The sequence below is a fragment of the Centrocercus urophasianus genome, unplaced genomic scaffold (genome assembly GCF_019232065.1).
Source record: "Centrocercus urophasianus isolate 14NV4802_14NV808 unplaced genomic scaffold, USGS_Curo_1.0 seq_13, whole genome shotgun sequence".
NCBI lineage: Eukaryota > Metazoa > Chordata > Aves > Galliformes > Phasianidae > Centrocercus > Centrocercus urophasianus.
Genome location: NW_024884475.1, coordinates 54,507,000 through 54,534,812, shown reverse-complemented (window position 1 = coordinate 54,534,812; position 27,813 = coordinate 54,507,000). Strand labels below are relative to the sequence as shown.

The 27,813-nt window shown below is 42.6% G+C and overlaps 1 protein-coding gene across 4 annotated transcripts in view; it reads left to right on the top strand.

The window, feature by feature from the left end:
* LOC122156912 (probable E3 ubiquitin-protein ligase HERC3) overlaps positions 1-27,813 on the top strand; it is a 42,749-nt gene that overhangs the window by 2,663 nt on the left and 12,273 nt on the right. For 3 of the 4 annotated variants that reach the window (XM_042812179.1, XM_042812180.1, XM_042812181.1), the window contains exons 2-16: positions 10-266; positions 11,931-12,090; positions 13,531-13,607; positions 14,733-14,954; positions 16,908-16,999; positions 17,984-18,114; positions 18,710-18,870; positions 19,574-19,650; positions 20,424-20,548; positions 21,088-21,147; positions 22,763-22,874; positions 24,441-24,630; positions 26,307-26,470; positions 26,898-27,011; positions 27,781-27,804. In XM_042812179.1, coding sequence (XP_042668113.1) covers positions 41-266; positions 11,931-12,090; positions 13,531-13,607; positions 14,733-14,954; positions 16,908-16,999; positions 17,984-18,114; positions 18,710-18,870; positions 19,574-19,650; positions 20,424-20,548; positions 21,088-21,147; positions 22,763-22,874; positions 24,441-24,630; positions 26,307-26,470; positions 26,898-27,011; positions 27,781-27,804 — 1,935 coding nt within the window. In that variant the 5' untranslated portion in view covers positions 10-40. Of the gene's footprint in view, positions 1-9; positions 267-11,930; positions 12,091-13,530; positions 13,608-14,732; positions 14,955-16,907; positions 17,000-17,983; positions 18,115-18,709; positions 18,871-19,573; positions 19,651-20,423; positions 20,549-21,087; positions 21,148-22,762; positions 22,875-24,440; positions 24,631-26,306; positions 26,471-26,897; positions 27,012-27,780; positions 27,805-27,813 lie in introns of those variants that run through there. The other variant, XR_006167696.1, reaches the window with a different exon arrangement.

Genomic DNA, 27,813 nt, shown 5'->3' with positions numbered 1-27,813 from the left:
TCTTCCCAGGAGAATACATGACTTGCTGAAAAGAGAGAAAATGTTATGCTGGGGTTATTCATCTTTTGGACAACCTGGGATAGGCAGCAGCCTCCAGGTCATCATTCCCGAACCACAGGTGTATGGATTCATTCACGACAGAAATGTCAAGGAGGTGGCATGCGGAGGAAACCACTCGGTGTTCCTGCTGGAAGATGGGGAAGTGTACACCTGTGGTTTGAACACCAAAGGCCAGCTGGGGCACGAGAGTGAAGGAAGCAAGCCAGGTAAGTGTGTCACTTGTGTGTGCTTTCTAAGTGGCTGAGGCTGGCAGACTGAGAAAGTGATGGAAGCTGCTTTGTGCTGAGTGCCATGCAGTTGGAGCAGCTAACTGAGCTGAAGGTTGTGTCTCACCTGGTGATGCTGGATTGCGTCTGCTGCCTCTGCAAAGCGACAGCTGAGCAGCATGGGTGGGGAGACAAGTCTGCTCACTTTGTGTGGAAAACGTATCAAGAGGCAGAGTGGCCATGGCGTGGACGGTTAGGGTGCCCTATTGTAACGGGGAAGAGAGGGCTATGAGCCCCGAGTGTCTTCTGCTTTCTTTGCAGTTGGGCTGTGTCCTTACACCAAGAGCAAACAGTAGTTTGACGGTGTATTTTTTTTTTTGTAAATCCTGAAGCTGTTCTTATGGACTACTTTTTTTTTTAATGTTGGCCTTGTTATTTGCTTTTTGTTAACTTGTTTTGGCATGTAGCAAAAACAGAGGTATCTCTGTTTCATAATAAAAATCCTCCCGTGAGTAATTAGACTTGAGTAATCTTTACTCCTACTGTTGGCTACCCTCTGTAGGCTTGGTGCTTCTGTAGCCCACCTTGTTATTTTGTGACTAATACAGGAGATGTACTAAATGAAGAGCAATAGTTATTTTATGTACTTGCAGATCTGACGTGACTGATTCCAGTGTCCTTTTTTGGGGTGTCTTTTGTCCTTTTCTTTCAATCCTGAGGAAGTAGATGTTGAATTAGAGGAGACTGCAGGATTAGAGGAGCTGACCTAGACCTTTTGTCTTCTTGCTTTTCCTGCAGTGCAGACAACTAAAGAGATTGGGATGTGACACCAACTCCTAGTTTATCCTACGTGTTCCATTCATTCTGAGAGTTCCTGCAGTGCTGGTTTTTGAGGAGCCTGTGACCATGCATGTGAAAATGTGTGCTTCTCCCTCAGCACAGCGCTGCAGGCTGCATCTGTGCCTAGATGCATCTGCTGCCTAGGGCAGGTGGGGGGGATGTGCTATAAAGGAATAGCTTCCCTTTTTAGCTCCTGGTGAACCGCCACAGCAGCTTCATTAGTAACAACGAACTGGAGGAGGGTCCCATCCCACACATGACTTGTGGGGGTCCGCTTTGGCTTGTGGCATCGGGAACTGATTTTTTTCAGTTCTATGCAAATAGGAACAAGAAGAATGCATATCTCACCTTTCAGTTTTCCCTTCCCTATAAAGAATAAAGTCAGTCTCTGCTTCTGTATAGGAAGATATGCCAAAGATCATGTTTCTTACTCTATTAGTTGCACGGAGAGGTACGTGTGGGACAGAGGGCCCTGAGCTGTTGAAGGTGATGGAAAGTTTCTAGTGTGCCTCTAAGGAAGGGAAATGGGGAGATGTATGGAATGGGAATCTTGCTGCTGCTTTGTTCTGACCTTTGCAGTATGAACCTGAGGCTCTGCCTAGTCAAGGGAGGCAGCTGGAAGTGGGCTTTTGTCTGCTCCCTGTGACACAAGACCAACTGTCCCCTATGGGCAGCCTCTGCAGGGCCCTTTCAGTTGTTTCAGGAGCTCCTCTTAGAGCAGTCTTTTAGCACCTTTTGAGATGGAAGACTTCTTAATTAAAAAGCTGTGTTTATTATCACATTTGCTGAGCTTGAGGATGTAGTGCTGAGATAGAATAGCAACTGGTTAGGTGACTTTTTTTTTTCCTTCTTTTTTTGGTTCCTCTCTACTGCAAGAAACAAATTACTGAAATGAGTGCACTCCACTGAATGAGTCAGTATAGTCTTCTCTTCTGCAAGTGCCCTTTCATCTGCTTTTACTTTTTAAGGGAAGCAGTTTAGAGATTTTCCTGGTTAGGAGTTGACTGTTGTGAGAAACCAGTCTGAGTTAGTATTAATTTCCTGAGCATCATCAAGTGTTAAAGTGCATTAAATTGATTGTGTGGATTCAGATATTGCGGGGTGGCATTGCCTCAGTTGATGTGAAACCTATCTGCTCACAGATGAAGCAGCAACAAATGTTAAGTCAAATTTCAGTAGATCCAGGTCACCTGGATTGCTCTGAACACAGTGACTTTCCAAATGTAAATGCACATGAACTTCAGCATGGGGCTAAAGTGATCAGAAGCATTGATGCTCACTGTGATATGTTTAATAGTAAACTGCGTAGTAACTAATAATTCAGATGTGTGACCTGTTTGTAAAGACTGCCTGTATGGATCTTCCTTTTTTCACCTCTTGCTGGCTGGGAGGAGGCCATGTGAGAGGCCTGGGTTGCTCCAGAGCAGGAGCAGAAGTGGCAGAGTTTGTGTTTGTTGGAACAAACAATGGAAGGGAGTAAGTCCAGCCTCTCCAGATCCCTCTGGATTGGCAGCATTGGTATATTAACCACTCATTCCAATTTTGTATTGTTTTCCTTTCTCTGCGCAAAGTTTGAAACAAGAGCCAGAAAATACCACAAAACAGACTTTTCACAAAAGATATGAGACAGTTCTGTTCCCATCTGGGCACAGAGCTGAGGCTCAGCGTGTATCTAACTTCCAGAAATCAAATACTTTAGACACTTCTGGCTGCTAGCTGAAAACAGATGTTCCTGCAGCAGAGCTCTGAAGAAATGCTTACTCTTAACACCTGACCTGCCTTTTAAGCAGCTGATTGCCTATGTAAGCTCCTGAAGAAGGAATGGAGATATGAGCATCTGTACTTTTCCCAGAATGCCCTTCAAATCTTCCATATAATCATTCTGCATTTCTCCAGCATAACATCACTGCACATTCCTGATCTTTTTTCTGCTCTGTGAACTGCGCACTTCTTTGGGCTTTGACAGTGCCTGACGTGCATGGTACCCTCTGTTAAGTGACTAAACAGCATGTCCTTGATGGAGAAGCACAAAATATTCCATGTTTCCCAAGGTTTGTGGTAATGTGTTGTACTTGAGCATTCCAGTGGGTCACTTGTACAGGCCCCACGTGAGCATCATACTCCTATTCCTTTGAACATCCAAAAGGCCAGTTTATCTTCTGAAGAAAACAAAAAAAGTGAAGTATAGACAGGAATCACAATCTACTTTTGCTCTACACCCAGCAGCAAGCTGAGAGAACAGTTTTTCAGCTAACGCCTTCCATTTTTATTTCTGAAGTACTGTTGCTAAAGCATATGTTTTCAGGGAAAGCTTTCTTCAAAAGCTGTCTGATAAATTTACAAATTGGGGTTAGACTTCATCATGTACTCTCTAAACGTATTTTTTATTATCCCAAAAGATGATGTGTTCAAATGACATTAAGCTGCTGTACTTCTGAAAATTACTAAGCCTAATAATAAATAAAAATGCTTTTGTAAATGTTAAATAGGACTGTTAATTTCCTCCTTTTACCTATCAGCAGACTTCTACTCCACAAGCACTGCCTGAGAAGATTGTAATGTCATTGAAAGCAAGGACAAATGTGGTGTATGGAGTCTGCACTGTGCTGGTGTGACTTTATTCTGTCCCTGTGCAAATCACTGCAGGATGGAATTAAGGCAGGAACTAAGCAAGGAACACACCACGTGCTTTTGAAAATTCCACCCTCCTCAATCAGCCTGGGGCTTCCAAGTGCACTTGGAAGAACTAGCCTCCCTACTAGAAGAAAATACGAAATGCTCCTGTGAAGGCAAAATATGTCCTGCTGTGCAAGACTGCTCCAACAGCATGAAAAGACAGGGGAAATAGCACCTATCCAGTTGCAAAAAGAGGCCTGCAGGATTGAGCACAGCAGGTGGATAAGAGTCAGGTCCTATCTTACCTCCTTTCTACCTCCTAGGGCAGTGGCTGAGCCCCAAGAATAGGCTGTACTGGGTTGTTGAGCCCTCAGTGTGTGTACTGCATGTCTGCATTAGGGCTGCAGGAAGGAGGTGGTGCTGCGTTTCGGGGAAAACTGCAGGGAAGAAATAAACAGGTCTCTCTTCATAGCAGCATTGGGAGATTGGAGTGCTGCTTCCTAAGTGGAGATGCCCATTTTATGTTGGTTCCCTTTTCTTTTGCCTTAATAAGGTTTGCTCAGGAATTGTCACGATTGCAGTAACCTCTGTGTGGGCATTATGAGTTACAGTGAAGGGCTTGTTCTCCCTTCTCCCTGACCTGCTGTCCTTGCTTACTGCCATTGACACTTGCCACTGTTCCTACTTATGTGGAACTCGTTCCTTTGAAATTAATCTGCCCTAGTTTGTCCTTTGCTGTCTTTTCCCCCCATTTTTATTCAGTTAGTCAGCTGTGTATTTACATTCCTTCTCTCTAACCAAATGATCAGCCTTACAAACACCAGTGCTGCTGTTGTCAGTCCCTCTGATGGGACTGCTGCTCCAATTCCTGATATGAATGTAGTAGTAACAGACCCATGCATAGGAACTGAGAAAGGCCAGATGTCCTACGAGTTTCTCATTAGGAATTTTGGTTCTGATTAAAAAAAAGTCCAGATCTGCTCCTTTCCCTCAGTTCATAAGAGGATGACCTCAATATTTGCAGTTGGACTTTTAAAGCCCAGTGTCCATAATGGATTTGGTAAACTGCTGTTGACAGAAGTGATGAGAAGTTGCATGCTGATGTAAATATTAGCTTGCTCCCTATTTCAGAGCTTTTGATCCATAGCAAGACAAAATGGGTTACCATGCACAGGTGAGAACAGCAGGCAAAAGAAGAGGGCAGTTCTACTCTACAGCCTAGACACAGAGCCAGGAGCTCTATATGCAGAAGCATCTCTGCGATGTGCTGCTAGGGACAGGGCAATCAGAGGGATCTGCTCTTGTTCTGTGCAGGTGCAGAGCTGGATTCCTCCCACACCCTTACACGCTGAGACTTGTGCTGTCAGCATGGTAATTCCAGCTGTCCATGTGTTGCATGTGTCATGCACCTAACCCTAGCGAAGGCTCTCTGTCATCACCCATGTGTATTCCTGAAGCTTTTCTCCAGGCCTTCCTCCGAGCCATTTTTTTATTACTGCTGACAAACAGCACCAGAGATGCGTGAATGGAGCCACAGAAGCTGTCTTGATTCCTGCTCTTCCTTACAAGCTGACAGGATTAGATTAACCTCCCTTAAGGTAGTTGGGGAGAGCAGTAAGTTCTCCAGTGAGCCTCCTCGAGAAGAAACAATCTCAGCTCCCTCAGCCACTTCTCACAAGACTTCTGCTTCAGACTGCTCACCAGCTTAATTGCTGTACTCTGGACACATTCCAAAGTCTCAATGTCTTTCTTGTAGTGGCAGCTGAAAACTAAACTCAGCACTAGAGATGTAGCCACACCAGGCAGAGTAAAGAGGGGCGAGCACTTCCCTATTCCTGCTGGCAATACTTTCTGATGCCATTGGCCTCTTGGCCGCCTGGGCACACTGCTGGCTCATGTTCAGCTGGCTGTTGACTAACAACTCCAAGTCTGTTTCCTCTACACTGTCTTCCAGCTACTTTGCCCTGAGCTTATAGCTTTGCATGGGGTTGTTGATAATTGAGGTGCAGGATCTGCCACTTGGTCTTACTGAACTTCATCCCATTGGCCTCAGCCCAGCAAGCCAGCCTGACTAGATCCCTCTGTAGGGTTTTTCTACTCCCAAGCAGATAAGTATTTCTTCCCAAGTCAGTGTCATCTGCAAACTTACTGAGGATGCGCTCAATCAAGTAATCAGTGAGGATATTGGAGAGGACAAGCTCCATTACTGACCCCTGGGAAGCACCACTCATGAGCAGTTGGCCACGTACATCTAACTCTATTCACAATCACTGTCTGGGCTTGCCCTCCAGCCAGATCTTTACTTAGCAAAGAATATATATGTGTAAGCCATGGGCTTCCAGCTTCTCCAGGAGGATACTATGGGAGACAGTTCAAAGGCTTTGCTAGAGTCTAGGCTGTGTCAACAGCCTTTCCCTAACCCACCAGGCACATCACTAGATATTAGAAGAAAATCAGGTTCATCAAGCAGGACCTGTCTTTCATGAAACTGTGCTGGCTAGGCCTGATCTCCGGGTTGTCCTGCACAGAGAGAAGCACTCAGGATGACCATATGCCTACTGTCAAGCTGGGAAGGACACAAGGAATTGGGGGTAGTGTACACTTAACAAATATACAATTAACAGAGTGGTGAGATTAGGCTGGTATTTTACAGGATGTAGAACTAGAAAGAGATAATGAAAAAGAAATGAAACACTCACCTGCGTCCCAGGCTTACAGAAAAACACCAAAAGCAGCAATCTCAAGGAAGAGAACTTTTCCCAGCTGCATTCAGCCCTTAAATGGGATCTAGGAGAGGTTAAGCCAGGCTCCACCTTTTCCGGTCACACAGCTGAATTGCCTTTGCCTGTGCTCTCGTGGCTGACTCAGTCCTTGCCTCAGGTGATCAATCAGTGGTTCAGGCTGTGATTCAGCAGTTCCCATACAGATACAGATCCAAGAGAGCTGAAATCAGTTGGAACTCTTCCAAGCATCAGCTTCTTTCCATTAGGGAAGAAATCCAGATTTTGCCACTGAAGGTATCACCTCAGGGCTCTCCATTGATTTCAGACACTGATTTCACATCTGGTGCTGTCCATGTACATCACAGTACACATATGGCTGAAGGATTCTGCCATGTCCTCTAGCAAAAGCTTGTCTTGCAAGGAGCTGGAACCTATGTGTTGGAAAGGTACCAGCAGTCTGATAAACTTAATAGGGGATTATGATCAGTAATTCACTGCCTGTACCTCCAAACCAGTGCCATGTAATTGAGCGCATTGTGCTTCCAGTTGTGTTAGACACTGAAGATCGTGTAGCATAGCTTTTCAACATCATGGGGACAAAGTATAAGCCCTCTTTTCTAAATTGAGAAGCTACAGTCTGAAGATGGGTTTTTCAAGGGTTTTGCAGTCATTGCCTTGCTTTACTGCAGTTTCCAGTGCTGTCAAGAGCTGTCTTACAAAAATGTGTACCACCTGTTTCCAGCTTTTGCTGGATGGAGCGTGCCTGCAGTCCACAGACAGGCAGGAAAATAGCTCTGGGAACCATGTTTGTCATGATCCAGAAGAGTGCTGTCCTGAAGGAGTTTTGTGTAGATCTGAATTTTTTATCCATTTTTGATAAGATCTGACAGGGCGGAGATCAATGGAAGTCAAAACTTGGTATGTCTGTTTATGCTGACAGAAAATGAACAGAAAAAAGAAGTGAAAATGGGAACTCCTAAATATGAAGAACTGATGAATGATTTCTGGGTGTTGGTGCTATATTATAACAGGTGATGGTTTCAGAAATAAAAGATTGGGTCAGCGCGTACTTCTTGGAACTTGTTTTTCTGAGTTTTATGACATGTTGGAACACCATTGCACATCTCTTGCAATCCTTTCTAGTTGCTCCCAGGGTTTTGTTCTGCTCAGTTTTATACTGAAGTCACAACACCAAGAACGAACTTGACTTGTTGCACCCTTCATCTGAATGCGGTGATGCATCATTTATAAGGAGAGAATAATAATGCTGTGACACTCTGGAAAATAACAAAAATTTATACCAACTACCAAAGCACTTCATGTTTTGAAGAAAGAAAGGGATGGAAGGTCATCAAAAGAGTCTTTTGCCATCTCCCTAAGGTGCTCCAGTTTTTTCAGGTGCAGTAGTGGATATGATGTTTCTGTCTTTCTGACAGAATCATAGCCTGCAGGGATGGGACATCCACAACCTCCTTGGGCAACCTGTTCCAGTGTGTAACCACCTTCTGTGTTAAAAACTTCCTTCTAATATCTAATCTAAACCTCCCCTGTCTCAGTTTAAAACCATTCCTCTTTGTCCTATCACTATCCACCTTCGTAAACAGGCTTTCGCCCTCCTGTTTATATGCTCTTTTCAAGTGCTGGAAGGCCACAATGAGGTCTCCCCAGAGCCTTCTCTTCTCCAAGCTAAACAAGCCCAGTTCTCTCAACCTTTCTTCATAGAAGAGGTGCTCCAGCCCTCTGATCATCTTAGTGGCCCTCCTCTGGACCCATTCCAAGAGCTCCATGCCGTTATTTTGCTGGGTTCCCCAGACCTGGACGCAGTGCTCCAAATGGGGTCGCACAAGAGCTGAGCAGAGGCTCACCTCTATCACCTCCATCTCCCTGCTGACTACCCCTTTATTAATGCAGCCCAGAACACGGTTGGCCTTCTGGGCTGCAAGCACACACTGCTGGCTCACATCCAGCTTCTCATTCACCAGGATCCCCAAGTCCTTTCCTGCAGGACTGCTCTCAAGGATATTGCCCCAACCCAGGTTCAACACCCTGCACTTGGCCTTGTTGAACCTCATTAGGTTTTCATGGGCCTACTTCTCCAGCCTGTCCAGGTCCCTCTGGATGGCTTCCCTTCCTTCCAGTGTATCGACTGCACTGCTCAGGTTGGTGTCATTTGCAAACTCGCTGAGGGTGCACTCGATGCCATCATCTGTGTCATTGATGAAGATGTTGAAGAACACCAGTCCCACCACTGACCCCTGAGGGACACCGCTTGTGACCGGCCTCCACCCTGACACAGAACCACTGATCACAATCCTTTGGCTGCGACCAGCCAGCCGATTCCTAATCCATCGAACAATCTATCCTTCAAATCCATACTTCTCCAATTTGAGGGTGAGGGACCATGTCAGAGGCTTTGCAGAAGTCCAGAAAGATGACATCTGTTGCCCTTCTCCTGTCCATGGGTGCCGTCAGTCCATCATCAGAAAATTAGCTTATTGGTCAGGCATGATCTGCCCATGGTGAAGCTGTGCTGGCTATCTTGGATTACCTCTTTGTATTTTATGTGCCTTAACATAGCTTCTGGAAATAAAAGATATGTATGAAATATATGGTAGAAATAGAAATAGCTTCTATGTATACTTCTAGAAGAACATGCTCCATGATCTTCCCATGAGCAAAGGTGGTGCTCAGCAGCCTGTAGTCCCCCGAGTCTTCCTTTCTCCCTTTCTTGAAAATGGGAGTAATGTTTCCCTTTTTCCAGTCACCAGGGACTTCACCTGACAGCCATGGTGTTTCAAATATGATGGAGAGTGGCTCAGCAGCCGCATCAGCCATCTCTCTCAGAACCCTAGGATGAATATCATCCTGCCCTATGGATCTGTATACATTCAATTGCGTGAGGACGTCTTGGACTTGTTCCACTGTTACAGTGGGACAGAATCCACTCGCCACACCCTCACCTAGAGGTACAGGATGCTGGCAGACATAGGAGGCATGACCACTCCTGAAGACTGAGGCAAAGCACTCTGAGTACCTCAGCTTTTTCCATGTTTGAGGGAGCCAGCTCTCTCACTGAGAGGAGGAGACTGTAGCCACATTTGCTCTTGAGATGTCTTTTGTTTGTGATTGACCTTGACTGGTCCTTGAAGGTGCTGGTTGTTTAGAGCTCATGTTTAAAAATAGGATCCCTAAATTATATATGCAGATGAATACAAAACAGGCCACCACGTGATGCTTATGTGTGAATTGTGGGTGAAAGTTAAGAGATCAAGGCAACAAAGGGAGCCTTGTAGTTGATGTCTACTATAGGCTACCTGATCAAGTGGAGCCTGTTGATGCTGCTATTTTCCAGCTACAGGATGTATCCTGACTGGAGATTCAGATATTGCTGGGGGCCTTCAACCACCCTGACATCTGCTGGGAAAGTAGCACAGTGAGCTGTAGGCAATCCAGGAGACTCCTGGAATGCATCGAGGACAACTTCTTGAGTGAAGTAGTGGACAGCCTGACCAGGAAGGTTGCAATACTGGACCTGCTGCTCACCAGCACAAGTATACTGATTTGTGATATCAGGATTGGAGGCTGCATGGGCTGCAGGGATAACACAGTGAAGTTCACAATCCTGAGGGATATGGGACAAAGAGTAAATTGTAGGAAATCCAACTTCCAGCCTCTTCAGGGAGTTAGTCAACAAAACCTCCTGGTAAACTGTCCTCAAGGACAAGGGAGTGAAGCAGAGCTGGCAGGTCTTTAGGGAGGCTTTGCTTAATTCAGAAGGGCTCTTCATCCGTAGGTGTAGGAAGTCAGGAAAAGAAGGTAATAGACTGGCATATCTGAGCTGGGGCCTACTGGTCAAACTGGAGAGCAAGAAGAAAATACACAGGAATGGAAGCAGGGACAGGTACCCTGGGAAGTGTATAAGGATACTGCTGATCTGTGCAGGGAAAAGGTCAAGAAGGTCAAAGCCCAACTGAAGCTAGACTTCACAAGTGGGGGCAAAGAAGAGCTTCTGCAGGTACATCAACTGGAAGAGGAATGTCCAAGAAGGTGTATTCCCCGTACAGTGAGCAGTACAGGCAGGCTCATAACAACAGACAAGGAGAAGGCTGTCTCAGCAACATTTTTGTCTCAGTCTTTGCTAGCAAATGCTCTTCATACAGCCCTCAAGCAGATGATTGGGATGGTGGGGAGGGAATAGACTCAGGGCCTTCTGAGTGTTGTGGGATCACCGCCTATCAACTGCGCCTCTGGGGCTTTTAATTGAGAGCAAGGAAGTGCATGTTGATGTAGCATTTTGTTTGTGTAGAAAATATATGTTTAAAGAATTGTCCCTTTCTCTCCCATAACATGTTTTAAGGCTTAATTTACTTCCCATTTTCACACTTTCAGACTTAGAAGGCAAATCTTCCTAGGAGTTTCCTAGCCTAGGAATTGTCCCCTTTAAATTGATTTAAGACATATAAGTTGATCTGTGCGCTGAATTGGTGCCAGGTATGTTAATGATACATATCTAGGTGCCCTTGATGTGGGGTGTCATTTCACAGAAAGATAAGTGGAACATCAGTGTAGGACTTTTAATAAAACTAATCATTGCCTTGTAGCGCAGAGTGAATGTTTCTTTGTCTACCCTGAAACATTTTTTCAGGGAAGAAAAATTCCATCTTTCTTCTGTTTGGCTTGTGAAGACTTTTTCCATCAGACGTGTGCTATTTCCAGAGCTTTGCTGAAAGACAAGGCTTTTTCATGCCTGTTTGTAAAAAGTCTGCATAATGAATAAAATTTGATTGTTGATGTAGTAAGATTAGTTGTCAAACCTATTTCAGTTGCTTAAGATGACATAATAATGAAAAGTAAATTGTGGGCAATCTTCCAGAGGAAGATTTTATTTTTCGCTTTTACTCTTCTCTAAGGTCCTCTTGCTTTTTACATTACTTTTTTTTTGTGAGCTTCTTACTGTGATGGAAATAGTAGTAAGTTGATAGGGTTGGGCCTCTTCCAAACTTAGTGCCGGGAGTGTTGTAATATGTTCATCCATAAAGAAGTAAAGCAAGAGAAGACTGGATTGATTAACTTTTTTGGATGACTTGTCTTCATTAGGCGTATGAGGTGTGGAAGGCCAAATGTATTTTACAGGGTTTTTGAACTTCAGAGTCCATCCTGATCCTTACGTCAAGACTGAGTTAGGAAACATCAAATTTGGAAAGTCTGTTTGATTCCAGGTAACTGAGGCTGTGTGCAGACTGTTGTGCTTGAGGACGTGTACCTGCCTTTATCCTACAGTTTACAGGTCAGGGTTTTAGAAGAACTCAGCAGCCACTCATTTTCAGTAAAGTCTTGTGCTTTCCTTGGGTAGGAAGTATTTTATAACTAAATTGGGCATCACTGGGCCTATCTGAATGGCTTTGCTTATGAATTACAGACCTGCCGTCTGCGCGTAGATATGAGACGAGTCCTGTGATGGAAGTGTTTTTGTGTTTTTTCTCAGAACCAATTGGAGCCCTGGCAGGGCAGCACATAGTGCACGTGGCCTGTGGAGAGTCCCACAGTGTGGCACTCAGCGACCAGGGCCAGGTCTTCTCCTGGGGCGCAGGCAGCGATGGACAGCTGGGCCTCACCACTATTGAAGATGCAGTGACAGTACCAAGGTAAACCTTCAAGTGGTTTGGGTTTCCTTACGGCACCCACTTGGAAGTATTGTATCAGGGGTTTTTGACTTTGCAGCCTGCAGTTGGTGGAAGTGTTGCTCTTGCTTAAAGGGCTGGTAATTGGGCGCTTGCCACTTACCAGTACAAGCCTGACGCTCCTTTTCTCTCTCAGCGCTCCTTGAGTACTAGACAAGTTCTGAAGAGGTACAGTTAGGACAGCCCTTCTGATCTTCGGTGCTTGAGGCACAGAGAAGAAAGTTAGAGCAAGTGCGACTTCCTCAATGAAAAATATGACAGTGTTTTCTGCAGGACAGGAGGTACATGAGGGAGAACCCCAAAATCAAAATGCTATGTGGTATGTTTGTATTGCATTGTATCTCTGATATAAGAGACATATTTCAAGGATGGGCAAAAAATATGGGCAGGTGAGCTGGTCCCTCGGCTCTGGAATTCTTGCATTGTTTGTATTGTATCTTTTGCTTATCAGCAATGCTGCTAAAGCAGCCCATTGCAATTCTGAACAGTGAATGTTGTTCAGAAATGTTAGGGAAGTACTCAGTTTTCTTCACTGACTTGCTGAATGCATTTTACCAGTCTCAGAGCAGTAACAGTGTTAAGAATAAGTGCATGTAGATGGTGTTGGGGCCAGTGGCAGAGACTAAGACTCCTCTGTCCAAAGCAGTTCACAGATTATAGACCTCAGCTCACTACCATAATAAAGATAACTGGCCTGTTTGTAGTTAATGCTGTTGTACCATGCTGCGTTAATAACAGATGTGTTCTGTCTCTTATTCTGGCTGCATCTATATATCCAGTGCAGAGCTAGAAGAGGAGGTCTGGGACATGGGTCTAGGGTGGCTGTCATTCGTGGGACAGTATTTAAAGAAAAAGAGTTCCAATTGCTAAAGCATAATTGTTTGATCTGAAGGGCTCTCTGAGAAGAAAACTTGTTACTTGCTGGCAGATCTGATATAAAAGAGAGACTGGCTCAGACGCCAGTGTGATAGTGCCATTTTAAAAATAACATTTTTGTGGAATAACTTGAATCTTGATGTGCTATTCTCTGTGCAAAGCAATGAAGAGGTTGTGGTGCTATAGCTCTTACAAACTTCTGTGCTCCTGACAAATGACATGAAAAATGTCAATCCTGAAAAAGAATATTAAGAGAGATGCTGAGAGACCAGATTTTTTTCACCATTTTCAGATGCCTAGAGTCTTCTTTTTAGCAATAAAAATAGTTGGAGTTGGTAGTCCGATGTCTAAAGCTCTTCAGATGGCAGATTGGCATCTGTGATCAGTGTTACCTCCAAGATTCTGTTCCTCTTCTCAAAATGACAGGTTATATGTCTGTCTAGAACAAATACCCAAATGGAAATGATAATTTCACCTAACACGATACTGTATTTGTTGATGATTATTCTAAAATGTCATCTTCTTTAGGCTGATAAAGAAACTGAACCAACAGACCATACTGCAGATTTCCTGTGGAAACTGGCACTGTCTGGCTTTGGCAGCAGGTACTGTAATGTTCATTATTTATTACTAAGATTTCTGCTCTTGTTTTGCTCCATGTCCAAGATGGCCTATTTCCAGGGACATCCCTATCTCAACTGTTTTCAGGACAAATGGAAGACAGTGAAGTAGATCAGGTACCACATATATTGTAGAAGAGTGTTGCCAATACTGTCAAAAAGGGAAACATTACACACAGGCCACCCACTGCCTCACTGTTGAATGATGGCAAGAACACTTAACAGCTTTCCATCTTGATGGAAAATAATAATGCCTCCTAATTATTTTCATGGAAACTCCAACAGATACAAGGAGCACAATAATACTTTTGATACAGCAAATTTTCAGTCACAAAATGCTATTTTTCAGCATAGTCACCACCATTAGCTATGCATTTTCACAGCAATAAACAAGAGCCTGCATGCCATGCTTGTAAAAGTCTGCACCAGTGGGGTTGACTCACTGTTGCTGTGGATACTGCTGAAATGCACCACTCACCAGCTCACATCACTGTGCTCACATTCACTGTTTGGTGTCCATAAACGTTCAGCAAGTGTTGATGAATGTCAGTGGGTGCCATTTTTTTTGCATGGAAGAATTCAGTTCCTCACATTTGCTTCATCTGCACTTCCATGTCAGGCCCCATTTTGTCAGAGTGCCCCTCTGTTGCCATTTGTTGTGCAGCAACAAAATGTAAGGGAATATGGGCAGGAAGGTTCAGCCTCTCCTTCCCTACCCCCAACATCTACCTCTGACATCGTGGGCCAACGTAATAAAAAAAAGGAGGCATTACTTTTGGAGCAGCCGTTGTAGACAAATGTGAGGAGTTGGTTCTTTTGTGTCAGAATTATCCTTGGCTGTTCCCTTTCTGAATGCAACACGTGGACCACTCTGCACAGCTTAAGTTACAGCACTCTCATATGGTATTTTGCACTTGGTTATGCAGCTGTGTATTTACCTTGTGGCTCCAGACTGGGCTTATATTTTAGCACAAAATGTCTTGCTTGCTTTTTGCATCATGAGATTTGGGTGGGAGAGAAGCCCCCAGCACTACTACTTGTTCAGTTTGACAAACTTGCTTTTCTGTTGACTAGCTTTTATTCACTATCCTCTTTCTTTCTTTGTTTCAGATGGCCAGTTCTTTACGTGGGGGCAGAACAGCTATGGTCAGTTGGGCTTGGGGAAAGAGTGTCCCTCCCAAGCAAGTCCACAGCGTGTCAAGTCTCTTGACGGGATCCCTTTGGCCCAGGTTGCTGCAGGTGGAGCCCACAGTTTTGCCCTGTCTCTCTCAGGAGCTGTGTTTGGCTGGGGAAAGAACAGCTCAGGACAGCTGGGACTAAGTGATGAACGAGGTATTAAAATTGTACTCCTAGGTGGAAGAAGGTTGGGTTTCTTTGGCTGAGTGCCACTTTTCTTTCCACATTGGCAGTCTGTTTTTACTGAGCAGATGTGTAGACCTCGGTAGCTCCTTTGGAGGGAGCGAGCAGAGAAACAGTCTTTGGTGGACTTTACAGGATTTTCATTCTTAGGAAACACATTTTTCCCCTGTGTTTGCTAGTGAGAATGAATGAAAATCCAAGAAAAAAAAAAAGAGAAAAAAAGTATTTCAGATCTGAATGTCGAGATGCAGGCACCCAAGGAAATGCTTTGATTCTTTTCTTCTTCCCTCAAAAACACTTTGTCCATACTTTGTTTGAAGTTGGTGTGAAAAAGGGTCTCCAAGTGGAGCGGGAGACTGAACCCATCCCCTGGTTTGCTTGCATAGTTTTGACTGGTGAGCATCTGTATGCTACAGAATGATGGCGACATAAATTGTCTCATTCTTGTAAAATATGTATTGTTTATTGATGGCACATTCTTTCAGACACACAGGGCCAGTGGTATGTTGGGTTTTTTTGCATGGTGAAGTTCAGTGAAACCCATTCATCAACAGACTTGGAGACTGGTTCATAAAAGCTAAAAAAAGGGAGTGGATATGACACTACAACCAGTCTGAAAAGCCCAAATTCCCCCAGCTTGTTGTTAATATATTTGTTACTACTTGCAAAAGTAAATGAAAGATTTTCTTTGAGTTTCGTGTCATTCTCTTCATCTTTTTTTGCGTAGTTTCTGAGTAGCTTCAGATATATAAGCAAGTTATTGTCTATAGATAGACATGATGTACAGCATGCATGGACAATTTATTTATTTTTATATATATTTATTTATTTAATTTATTTATATAGGGGTGTATATGCTTATAAATGTTTAGATTGTGTAGGAGCTTATAAACACTGTGTTGCAAGAGAAAAGCATTACTTCATGTTTTGTCTATGTATAATGGAATGATGCAATTTGACAACTCACTCTACCTACTGAAACATATATTTAAAGCAATTACTCAATAACAGCCTGTAGTTTAGCACAGGATGCTCAGACGTATTAAACATCATTTCACCTTGCTTTGCACTTTTATGAGTATAAAACATAGTTGTAAGACTTGTAACATATTTTGCTCCCTCTCAAAAATGCTCCAGGTCTGTTCTCTTGTGCTGTGTTTCAGCTAGAGTGTTGACCTAGCGTAAGACCATTTGTGTTCTCTCCTTGCAGATTGGCAGATAGATGCTTCTGATCTCAACACAGCACTGTTAGAAATGCTGCATTCTATATATGAGAAGGTTTATTTTGACATGGGGCTATCTTAAATAAAAACAAAAGGGGCATCTGCTTGTGGAACAGTGTTGGCCAGAGATGATACTCTGCTAACACTCAGTAAGTGATGCTGTCATAAATACTTGGCATTTGTGGTGAGTGAGTCATGATAAGACAGAATTCCACTCAGTGAACATGAACAGCAAAAATTAAGAGCGTGAAAAATAGGCATTTAAATACACGTTGGGATTTAGCTGTCATGTGTGCTGCTCCCACGTCAGGATTGTTTTGTATGGGAAAAAGGTTTAAAAATGGTGTTGGAAACAAATGTTAGCAGTCATCATCAGCAAAGGGTTGAAATGGAACATGAGGCTGAGGATGGGTGTAGCTCGGCTACACTAGTCGTTAGTGCCACGCTGCAAGTGCAGGTGGAGTTTGTATGAGAGTTTGTGTCCTCGCTTTATCCCACTTTTCTTGAACCAGAGCAAATCTGTTAAAAACGGAAGGGAAAGCAACAGCGGAGTAATTAAGGATCTGCTTTTTTTTCCAGCGTTTGTTAAAACTTTCATGGTGACCCAAGTTGTGGAATATGTCTAAAAATCAGACTGCCAGTGGTTTTCTCAGGCACTTAGGACTGTATTTATGAAACAGTTCCTTTGTTTTGTTCCACGCAGACCGAGAATCCCCTTGCCATGTGAAGCTATTGCGGTCTCAGAAGGTTGTTTATATCAGCTGTGGAGAGGAACACACAGCAGTTCTAACAAAGGTAAAGAAGTTCCAAAAGCTGGGAACCTTTGCTGCTGTCTTGCCTGAAGGTTTCACATTATTTTCCTAGGAAATGATGGAAAAGAATAAACTGAAGTTCCTTATTTTATCTGACTCCTGGAAAAGAGACAAAGTGGAAAATAGTCTAATAATCTATTCTGAGATTCACTGCCAACATGAACCAGTGCTGTTTTTAAAATGAAGATGTTAGTAATCCGTGACAGCCTGAGTAAAACTCAGGTGAATCTCTTAAAGAAATGAGCTTTGTATCACCCAAAGGGGTGATAACATAATGGTGTGTTGGAAGACAGAGTTACCGTGCCTCGGAATAAAAGGCAAGTCAGAAAAGGCTATCAAACAGAGAGTTGCCAGTCACTCACAGCATTTACAAGAGGCTTTCGATTCCAAATCTACTGCTGTTTCCAAGGAGTGTGTAGTTTAGTAGACAGAGAATAGGACTAGCATTGGGAAGATCAGTGTTTAGTTCTTGCCTCATCCCAGCCACTTGTAGGTGTGCTGCTTCCTGGGTTGGTGCCTTAATTTTCTCTGTTGTACTGAAACTGAGTCTGAAAGAGCTGATCTTGAGGTTCCTGTGGGAAAGCTACTGTACAACACCAGAGTGTGATTCTCATTCAAGGAAAAAGGTCACAGTCTATTTGAACAGCAGCTGATGGAGGTGGATGTATAGTATAGTGGAAATGGGTGCTGTTGAGCCACATTTAAACCTACCGAGATTCAGGCTCATCTAGTAATGGTGGGGAGAAGCTTGTCTTCTGTAGGTATACCTGGAGATAATTTTGACACTGATGAATGGCAAGGTAGATGTTTGGTGGCTGCATTAGCAGAACACAAGTTTATTTTCTGAATCCTTTGGAATCCCCAGCAATCTCTGCTTAAGCTTGAGCTCGTAGTGAAGCTGGAGTCAAAGAGATGCTGCTGGGATATGGGTCCTAAATGGAGAATATGCTGTTTGGTTTGCTAACAGAGTGGAGGGGTGTTCACGTTCGGTGCAGGTTCCTGTGGGCAGCTGGGACATGATTCCATGAATGATGAAGTGAACCCCCGAAGAGTTCTTGAGCTGATGGGCAGTGAAGTATCCCAGATTGCTTGTGGCAGGTGAGTACTGTGTGCAGTCAAAAATTTTCCTTCAGTGGAGGTTAATGCTGACACTGAGTCTTGTAAATAGAAGGAATAGTCTTGCTTTTGCATCGTGTGTGTCAAAATTAAGTTAATGTTAATTTTATTTCCTTGGAAAATTTTAAGTCCTTCTATTGGAGATTGGTTTTTAATTGAGGCTGTTTCTTGCGCCCCAGGCATGCAACATCTTTCTGTTTTAATGGTCAAGACAGACTCTGGGGCTGCAGCCCCTTTTGGTCACAAGATTCTAGCCTATTTCAGGAGGAGAGAAGTTAGTAACATAAGTGTTATGTTCTTGCCTTTTACACATGCAGGCTTAGCAAATGACTAAGCTAATTCAGTCTGTTATCCTGACATGAGCCCGCTAGTGCAGGCTGCTCTTAGTCACTTCCACCTGAAAAAACTTCCATCCTATAAAGTGGTGCCATCAAGTGGCGAAAGCTGAGCACTGGTGCTTTGCGCCAGCTTCTGGCCTGGGGGAAGTGAGAATTAATTTTAGGTCTTTTTTTTTTCTTTTTTTTTTTTCTTTTAATTATTAAACATGGCCCAAACTTTGTACCCATCTCTGTTACAGACATCACACTTTAGCCTTTGTGCCTTCTTCAGGAATGATCTATGCATTTGGCTGTGGAACAAGAGGCCAGCTCGGAACTGGGCACACTTGCAATGTTAAGTGTCCCTCTCCGGTGAAGGGTCACTGGGCAGCTCACAATGGGCAACTCTCAGGGAAACCTGGTATGTATTATGAGTGATTTGAAGTGGCAGATGGGCATAAGTCACTTCATCTCACCCATGTTGATCTAAAACCACCTTGACATTACACTGTAAGTGTACTGAGTGACCTCTGCTCTCTGTTAATCTGTGTGCCCTGTCTTATCATGGCAGAGCTCAACACTTGGTGATCTTGAGCACTGTTTTAATACTGATTTATGAGGGCTTTGGTTTCTCACCTATATAGCAACCTCACTGCTATTTAGAAATTACAGATTTCCCCTACTGCCAGCTCCTGTGTCCTCAAACAAAGAATCACAGAATCACAGAATTGTAGGGGTTGGAAGGGACCTCCAGAGATCATTGTGTCCAACCCCCCTGCCAAAGCAGGTTCCCTACAGCAGGTTGCACAGGTAGGCATCCAGGCGAGACTTGAACATCTCCAGAGAGAGAGACTCCACAACCTCCCTGGGCAGCCTGTTCCAACACTCCGTCACATCACCATAAAGAAGTTCTTGTGCACATTTGTGCAGAACTTCCTATGCTGCAGTGTCTGGCTGTTTCAAGTGCTCAAGTGTTTCAGTACCTTCTCATTTCAGCCTTGCCCTCAAGGAGCCAGGTGTTCCTTGTAGTGTAAAGCACGAGACAGTGGAGGTGCAAATGTGGGGGGGAAAGGCAAAGAAGGATTAATCAGCCTCTAATGCAACTGCATTTCTTTCCTCAACAGATGCCTGTAAATATCACATTGTTAAACATATCTTCTCTGGAGGAGACCAAACATTTGTGCTTTGTTCCAAATATGAGGTAAACCAAATCAAGTATCTTCTCGTATTTTCTCAAATCTGTTTTCGTGCCCCAGCCCTCAGATCACACCTTTGCATTTTGTTTTGTTTTGTTTTTACTAATCTCCTGAGAATGAGGTGGTGTTTTGGAGTCCATTCTACCTGACGAACCTTATCAAGGACAACACTTATTTACAACAGTACGGGGATTTACAACTTTTTTAGGTGTCTTCCTTTTGAGTCATGTCAAAGAGTGATTGGGAAGACACTGATATCAGTTTTTTCATCAGGGAAGGGAGGTACTTCCTTGGCACATGGGAAGTAATGGACTGCTTTACTCCTGAGAGAGAGAGATTCACATGATGAGAGTGTAAGGAAGTGGAATACACATTGGGATGGGATATTATCAGATCAGCTGGATAGTAAGCAGTTTTTCTGCTTCTATCATCTTATTTTTTTTCAGTAAGCATTTGACATACACATTTGAGGAATAGATGTAGCTGTAGAATAAATCTACTAAGCCTTTGTTTATATGCAACGGAATTTGAAATTATACTTTCTTTTGCTTTTGACTTTTCCTCTTTTCTAAAATGTATTTGGTGATGGTCTTGGCTTTTTCCATTCCTTTCCATGCCTTTCCTTTTGGACTTATTAGTAATGGAGCAGATTCCTAATCAAACCTGTTCAGAGACCATACCCAGAAAGCTTTCAGTTGTGTATAAAAAACAGAAATTTTTAATAAGAAGGAGTTGTTGTACAAGCCTTGTCTTTGCTGAAATCTGTATCTTCTCACAGAATTCCTTGCCTGCTGATGATTTCCGGACCATAAATGAAACACGTTACACCTGTTTAATAAATGATGAAACTATAGATGTCTGGAGGCAAAAGCTTTTAGAAAAGAAAAGTTCTAATTCTGTCAAGTAGGTATTGTGGCACTGGACAAGCCTTTTGTTGGAAGTTTTATTTAAATAACTTTGTTGGCTTCCGTGCCATGTTTTCACTTGAAATTCAGCAGCCCTTTCAAGTGTGTGTTTCTTGACAATATCCAAGGGGAGAACAAGTGCCAGTCACAAGGATACCAGGTTAGAGCTTCCTAGCAAAACCAGAGGAATTTAAGGCTGCCTCACAATATTGCAAATAGTGGGTGGGAAATTGATTATGAAGTTGTTCTTCATTATGTTCTTAGAGTTCATGAAAAACAGCAAGAAGACTGTTTAAATTCTTCCCCGCCTGCTGTGAGAAGTGAAGACTAGGTGGAGAGGAGACATTGCTAACATCCCTCTTTTCAAAGAGGAGTGTGACATGATACTGAGCGAGCCCCTTAACCTCTGCCTTTGAGTAGTGGGGTGTTCTTGGCATTGTTTCCCATAGAATGAAGGAAAGATGTCTGAAGAAATTTGCTTGGACATTTGTTTATACCTTCTCTCCCTGTTTTCTTTTGTCTTCTTGCTGCAAACAGTAACGTTGTTCAGATACTGTCCTCGGCTGCCTGCTGGAATGGAAGCTTCTTGGAGAAGAAGTAAGTGAAAAACAGAGTCAAGAACTGTAGCTTTCCCTTGAGGCAGACTGGAATCTCTTTTTGTCACTCGCCTGTTGCAATGGGCTTTAATTGTTCTGATCAAACAGGAGATTGGGCAAAGAGTGCCTACTAAAGAGGTAGGTGGTCAGAGTTGGGTCTAAGAAAGTGCATGGTGAGTAAGTGGCATGCTTGTTATTTTTCCTTATGAAATGAATATGAACTTTAAAAGAGGAATAGTAATATGGTATTAAAGGAGATTATTAATGCCAGATATTGGAGTAGTCTTACACCCAGCTGAGCTAGCTGGGGAAAGCTACTGATTGTGGAATTGTACATCAGCACAGGCTGCTCTTGAAAAATACGTGCAGGCCAGCATGGAAGCACTTTCCTTTTAGGGGACATCAGCTGTGGGAAATTTTGTGCTTTTGCTTGCGAAGGCAGGAGTTTCAAATGGGTGTAACTAACAATAGGTGGTGACAAGGATGTAATATGCATAGCTGAGTCAAAGGCTGCGGGTTGGGGAGGACTGTGTTGTCTGTGTCTGTAAATGCTGGGGAGGTAACAGCATGAGATGAGGTGGAGGAGGAATTTTTATGGTGATGTGATGAGTAAATGACCTGTAACTAGGTGAAGATGACTTAGGTACTCTGAATAATCTTCTGAGTAATCTTTTCCAAGAGCAGCTCAAAAAAGAAAACAAGCTACTCATTATTCTTGCATTTTTTCAGCTGGTACAATGGCTTCTTCTGTAGTGTTGCAAGAAGGCAACATGTGACTGTAGAAGAAGAGTTGTGTCATTTTGGATTAAATTGTAAGGTCTCCAATTTGAGTATTTGAGTCACTGCAAATAGTGTCGGGGCTCCTTGGAAAGGAGTAGAGTGTGTGATTTGTTCACCTCAGTGCAGTTCTCTTTCCACCTTAATGATGCCTTGACTAGTGCAGACATTACCTGTACAGATCTGTGGCCAAATGAATGATCAATTTGATGCCTTCAGTGCCCAAATGCCATTTAGTTTGCAGTACAGCTCTGTGGCACACAGGGCTGAGTAGAGAAGCAGCATTTCTGTGTCTGTATGACTGGGCGTGCTGCAGTACTACTACTGAAGCTGCTTGTACAGCAGTGTGACTCTGAGGAGCTATTTCCAGCCTGGTGCTCATGTTGTTATGGAGATAACTACTCTGGCAGTCTATGATTAACTTCTCATTGCAGCTGCACCAGCAACCTGACAAATGCATCCCATGTTTGATAGGTACTGTTTCCTTCACAGCGTGTCTGATGAAAACACATTCCTAGGGATAAATAGTGTCGTACACAAGGTCAGTGGAATTGTAGCAGTTATCTTTTTATTTTTACTGGCATCTGTGAAGTTATATCGAAGTGTTTGATAAGCTTTGTCTGTAAGAATCCTAAATCTGAACAAGGCCCAGAGGAGTTCTGAAGGGGGAATTGTGCATCTTGTCCTTAGCAAGAAGATGTGAAAATCTGCTTTGCTTCTAGTCTGATTAATTCCTTGGGGGTCAATCCTCCATCACTTGCTGTCAGATAAAGCCAATACGCAGGTAATGTTTTCTCTTCCTTGAATTTACTTCTGCCATCTCTTTTTTTTTTTTGTAGAATTGACGAACATTTTAAGACCAGTCCAAAGATCCCAGGGATTGATTTGAACTCCACTAGAGTTCTGTTTGAGAAGCTGATGAACTCACAACATTCAATTCTCCTAGACCAGGTATTATACTTCATGGGTTTTTGGATGTTCCTAGGGGGAATTAAAAGCTTTGTCCCTCTGTAACATGCAGGAAACAGCACAGTTTTGGGGGAACATTTGTGTGTCAAATCTACAGGCTGCATTCATCATGGTATCAGTGAATCCATCTCCACCAACCCGGATGGATTTTGTTCTCAAAATCTGCCTCAAGAACTTGTTTTTAAAAAGTTTTGTTTCGTGGCATCTAATTAATGGTTGAAATGACTCCTGAAATCAAGTCTGTGTGTGTTATGCTTGTATGTAATGACTATGTTCTCACTTCTGGTGAGTCAGCAGCTGAGTACTTTCAGGTTGTTCATTCTAACTCGGAACATTTTTCTTGTGAATGCAGAGATGTGTGAGAAAATAGTGTGTGTTCTCCATATTTTAAGCCCTAATTTTTACAGTTTTTTTCTTGTTTGTTTTTGCTCTGGGTATGATCTTCGGCTTTTCTCAAGTCTGCTGACAGCCAAGTTAGGACTTAGCAATAATAGGTTCAGTGGCTCCTGAACTATGTCACTGTCTTCAGTGAACTTAGTGGGACCTTCAAGATCAGAGAGTAACAGTGGTTCTTACCTAATGGAGTCTTTTCTGATGAAATAATGAAGTTACACTTGCTAGCTGAGCTAGTAAGTCGCAGCAAGTATTATGCTATGAATTTGCTGCTAAAATCCATCCCAATTGCTCTTTTAATGCTGCTATTTCCTCAGGAGGAAATTGGGAAAGGCCTCATTATAAGGGTTCTGGCCTGAAACAGATATTTTACTGTGTGCCAAAAATTAGTAGGGGTGAAAAGCTTAAAGTAGCTTAAGAAACTTAAAGTAACATTTTAGAACTGAGTATGTAAGATGTCTCTTCAGTTCATCCAATCTGCTGTACTCCATAGCTTTTCAGAATTTCTTAATTTCACTTTTGCTGTTTGTTCACTGGTCATATCTAATCATTGTTTTCAACCTCCCTGACTCCCCCTCAGCAGAAATAACTCAATGTGTTGAGTAGCCCTGTGGACTCTGGACTCTGCAGTCCTTGTTTTAGGCACAGTGGGATCTTTGTACACCGACCTGTGGTACATTGAATTCTGTGTATTATAGGCATCAGAAAGGAACACTGATAGGAAGGTGCTGTGTGACATTTTGTCAGACTTGAACTGCAGCAGGTGAAATTTTACATCTTACCTGTCTGCTTCAGACAGAATTATTTCTGGAGAGCTTTATCTGTAAGGTTTGGTGACCGTTTTGCTGTGCTTTTATGCACATAAACAACTATTTCAGCAGTGCTGAATGATAAATTAATTGACTGGGCTTCCAAAGAAGGGATGTGACCTTCAGCAAGAGGGGTTAACAAACCTAGACGCCCCTGGAAAAACCTACCCAAACATCTGTGCATCTGGAATAAATGAGTTTAGCTGTGTCCTGTGGAGTGCTTCAAGGGATCGGAAGCAAAAGCTAAGTCTGCTTATGCTCTTTGTGCTCTGTTTACACATCATTTGCGTTGTAGGAGCTCCATCATCCAAGGCAAGTTGCCTCATTTTGTCTTTTTTCCTTATAGATACTGAAGAGCTTTGAAAGCTTTTTGATTCCTCAGTTGTCCAGCTCACCACCAGATGTTGAGGCAATGAGGATCTATCTGATTCTCCCTGAATTCCCACCCTTCCAAGATTCAAAGTATTATATCACATTAACACTTCCTCTGGCAATGGCTATTCTGCGCTTGGACACCAATCCTAGCAAAGTTCTTGGTAAGAGGCCACCATTTCAGATGTGTTTTGCTCTCACCATCCAGTGAGGATACAAATTACTGTCTTTTGATTTTTCAGTCACACTTCTATGTTGATTTAATTTTGGAGGTTTTGTTAACCGTGGCTGCAGTGATAACAACAATTGAGTATGAACTTGTGGTATGGTGTCAGGAAGCAGCTTCCTCTAAAAAGCAGCTAGAAGCCAAAAGCACACAAGGAATCCTCCTCCCAGAAACCTGTGCTTTCATGTAAAATAATTTTAAACATAACGTTTGAATTCTAAACATCAGATACATTGGAATGAATACTCTGCCATAAAGGTAAAAATATGGGAAGCTGGATAGTTACAGTAATATAAAACCTATAATTTTACAGTGCTGTGGATAATAAATGAGGAAGCAGATTCAAGTTAAGCATTGTTTTAAGATAGGGGTAAAATATTTCGAAGAACACTTACTAAGAAAGTTATTCTAATTTACCTTATCTAATTTACCTGCATTCAGAGACTCAATTCCAGAGAAATTTTCAAGCCTCTGTGTGAACACAGAGTTTTCATGTCATGAAGATTAAGTGAAATTGCTCTCTTAAATTTAATCAGATGTGTCCCCATCCAAATATATTTTCTGTGTAAGGTAAATGAATGAAAACACTGCTAGCATAAAGTTAATTTAGCCCATGTGAAGTGCAGAAAAACCTGTTGTTTGGTCTGTGGTCAACCGAAACACAACAGCTCACGTCCTGCATCTGAATTATATGTCTGCTAACGTTATTTCATAATCAACACAATGCTGAGAAGATAAGCTGCTCAAAATTGCTGCTCATGTTTGCAAAGATACTAGCTCTTTGCTATTCTGTTCTGTTTCTTAAGATTATCTTATACTAATGGTCAGGTGTATAAAATGCTGTGTAATATATTCAGGCCTCCAGAAGCATTGCTCTGGTGAATTTTTTTTGAGGTTTAGTGGTTTATTATTGTATTTATTTATTTTATTCAAAGAGGATGTGAAAGCAGATTTCCTCCTCCGCTTAGAGTTCCTTGTCCACTGCGATTGCTAGCGTAAAGAAGTGAAAAAGATTCTCTTTCTGTGGCACACATTTGTTGTGCTGACACTTCAGAGGGTAAGCCAGTGCTTGTTTCTAACAGTAGATGTGATGTACTTTGCAGGTGGATTGGTTCCCTGATAGGCAGGGTCTGTTTGGAGGAAAGTTAGCGAGAAGTAATTCAGCTTATTAAAATAGAGGGTTGTTTAGTGCAGCTGTGCCAAGAGGCACCCTCTACCTCTTGCTATAAAAGTAGGTGGTACTGATGGAAAACTGACCAGAGAACTACTTTCTTATCACGGTAAAGGGACAGTGACTTGTCTGCAAGATCCCACCATCTTGAACATAAGATACTTCAAGTAACTGGAAAATCTTGAGGTCAAGCTTGTGCATTGATCATGGCTTGGGGCTGGATGGTGAGTGATATGGTTGATAATGGAAGGGTCAAAATTAGAAAGCTGTTCAGCTTCTGGTGTCTGCCCATTCCTCTGCTTGCTTTTCTAATCCAACAGTCAGGAAGGAACTATGGAAGTTCTTGATGTGTTCCTCTATTTTCAGCTTTAGCTCCCCTCTTTTCACTGTCATGTAAGGAGCATCCAGATCCAGATTTATTTTGATGTTCCTCTTCTTTTCAGATAACTGGTGGTCTCAAGTGTGTCCAAGATATTTCCTCAGGCTAGTGGATCTCTATAAAGGTGCAGTGGTTTACCTCCTCAGTGGAAGAAAGACATTGTTGATCCCAGTCTTGTTCAGTAGCTACATTACAGCTGCGCTCAGGCTTTTGGAGAAACTCCACAAGGTAAGCCTGGGTGTGTGTGTTGGCTCAAGATGATTCGGTCTTGTCTGCTCTTTGCCAGTTGTGGAGCAGCGCTGGTGTGTTCGCTGTCTCTTTGTTCATTGAAACTCCACAACAGTGAGGATATGACTGGTTATTCTGAATTCAGTGTACTGGAAGGTTGCTCAGTTGTGACTCAAACGCTGGGAAAAATTGACCGTAAATGTTGGTGCTGTGATACAAATGCCCTGCTACACTTCTGCTCCCACTGTATTTGTGCTCTTTCATCTGCGTGATGAGAAAGAAGAGCTAAAATAAAAAGAAGCTTCTCAATTTTCTAGAGCCTGTTTGTTGCAACCTGCTGTATTTGATTTTGTGAAAGCACAACTGCCTGTTGTAAGAAAAATGCTGAGTGCATCCGTATTTAAAAAACACTCTGCTTTTTCCCTAGGTAAATCAGAAAGTTAAACATATAGAATATGATAAGTTTTATATCCCTGAGATTTCCAGCTTGGTGGATATTCAAGAGGACTACCTCATGTGGTTCTTACATCAGGCTGGAATGGTAAGAGCTTTCACATGTACTCTGTCAATATCTGTGTCTCTCATGAAAAAGATCTATGTTTTCAATATCCTCTTATTAGAGGGCGTAATGTATTCACTGGAGGAGCAGTGAGATTATTTAATTATAACAAGGAAAGAAATCCCTGATGTGAGAAAACAAACAAATAAATCCATCCAGAGATGCTGCAAGAGTAGAAAGGGACTGCAGCAAATATTAGTGTAGGTGTTTGTATGTACCTTCTAAATGTTGTGAGCGCTGTGTTCCCTCTCTCTCACCTTCCATCCTATACATAGTGCAGCTGTGTGCTTGCTTTTATTGAGCAGAACAATAAAATAGTGACCTAGTTTGATGCAACAGTAACAGTTTAAAATGTATCTAAGGCTAATTAGAAGAGTAATTTGCGTTGCAAGACTGGTCTTACATTGTTGTGTTGTGGCCTTACATTCTCTTCTGTTTCATGTATTCTCTGCCTTGAGGGTTGCTTTTTTTGGTTTGTTTTTCTTCATAAGATAAGTTTCACATCTCTCAGGCTAATGGACTTCTGTGCCAGTTAGTCCTCTCAGTAATGTTTGGTATGAGAGTTTTGAATTAGAAGTGTTTGTTTCCTTGAGAAGGAAATTCCCATGCTTTTCTTCAGGAGGAAGAGATTGGCTTGTGAGAGAAAAATTCCCTTTGGGTCACCTTTGAACTAGTCCATCCTAAGAAAAGCATGACACAATCTACAGAGAAAAAAATTTTCATTTCTTCTTTTTTTTTTTCTCCTTCACAGAAAGTAAGACCATCTATCATGCAGGTAAGAAAA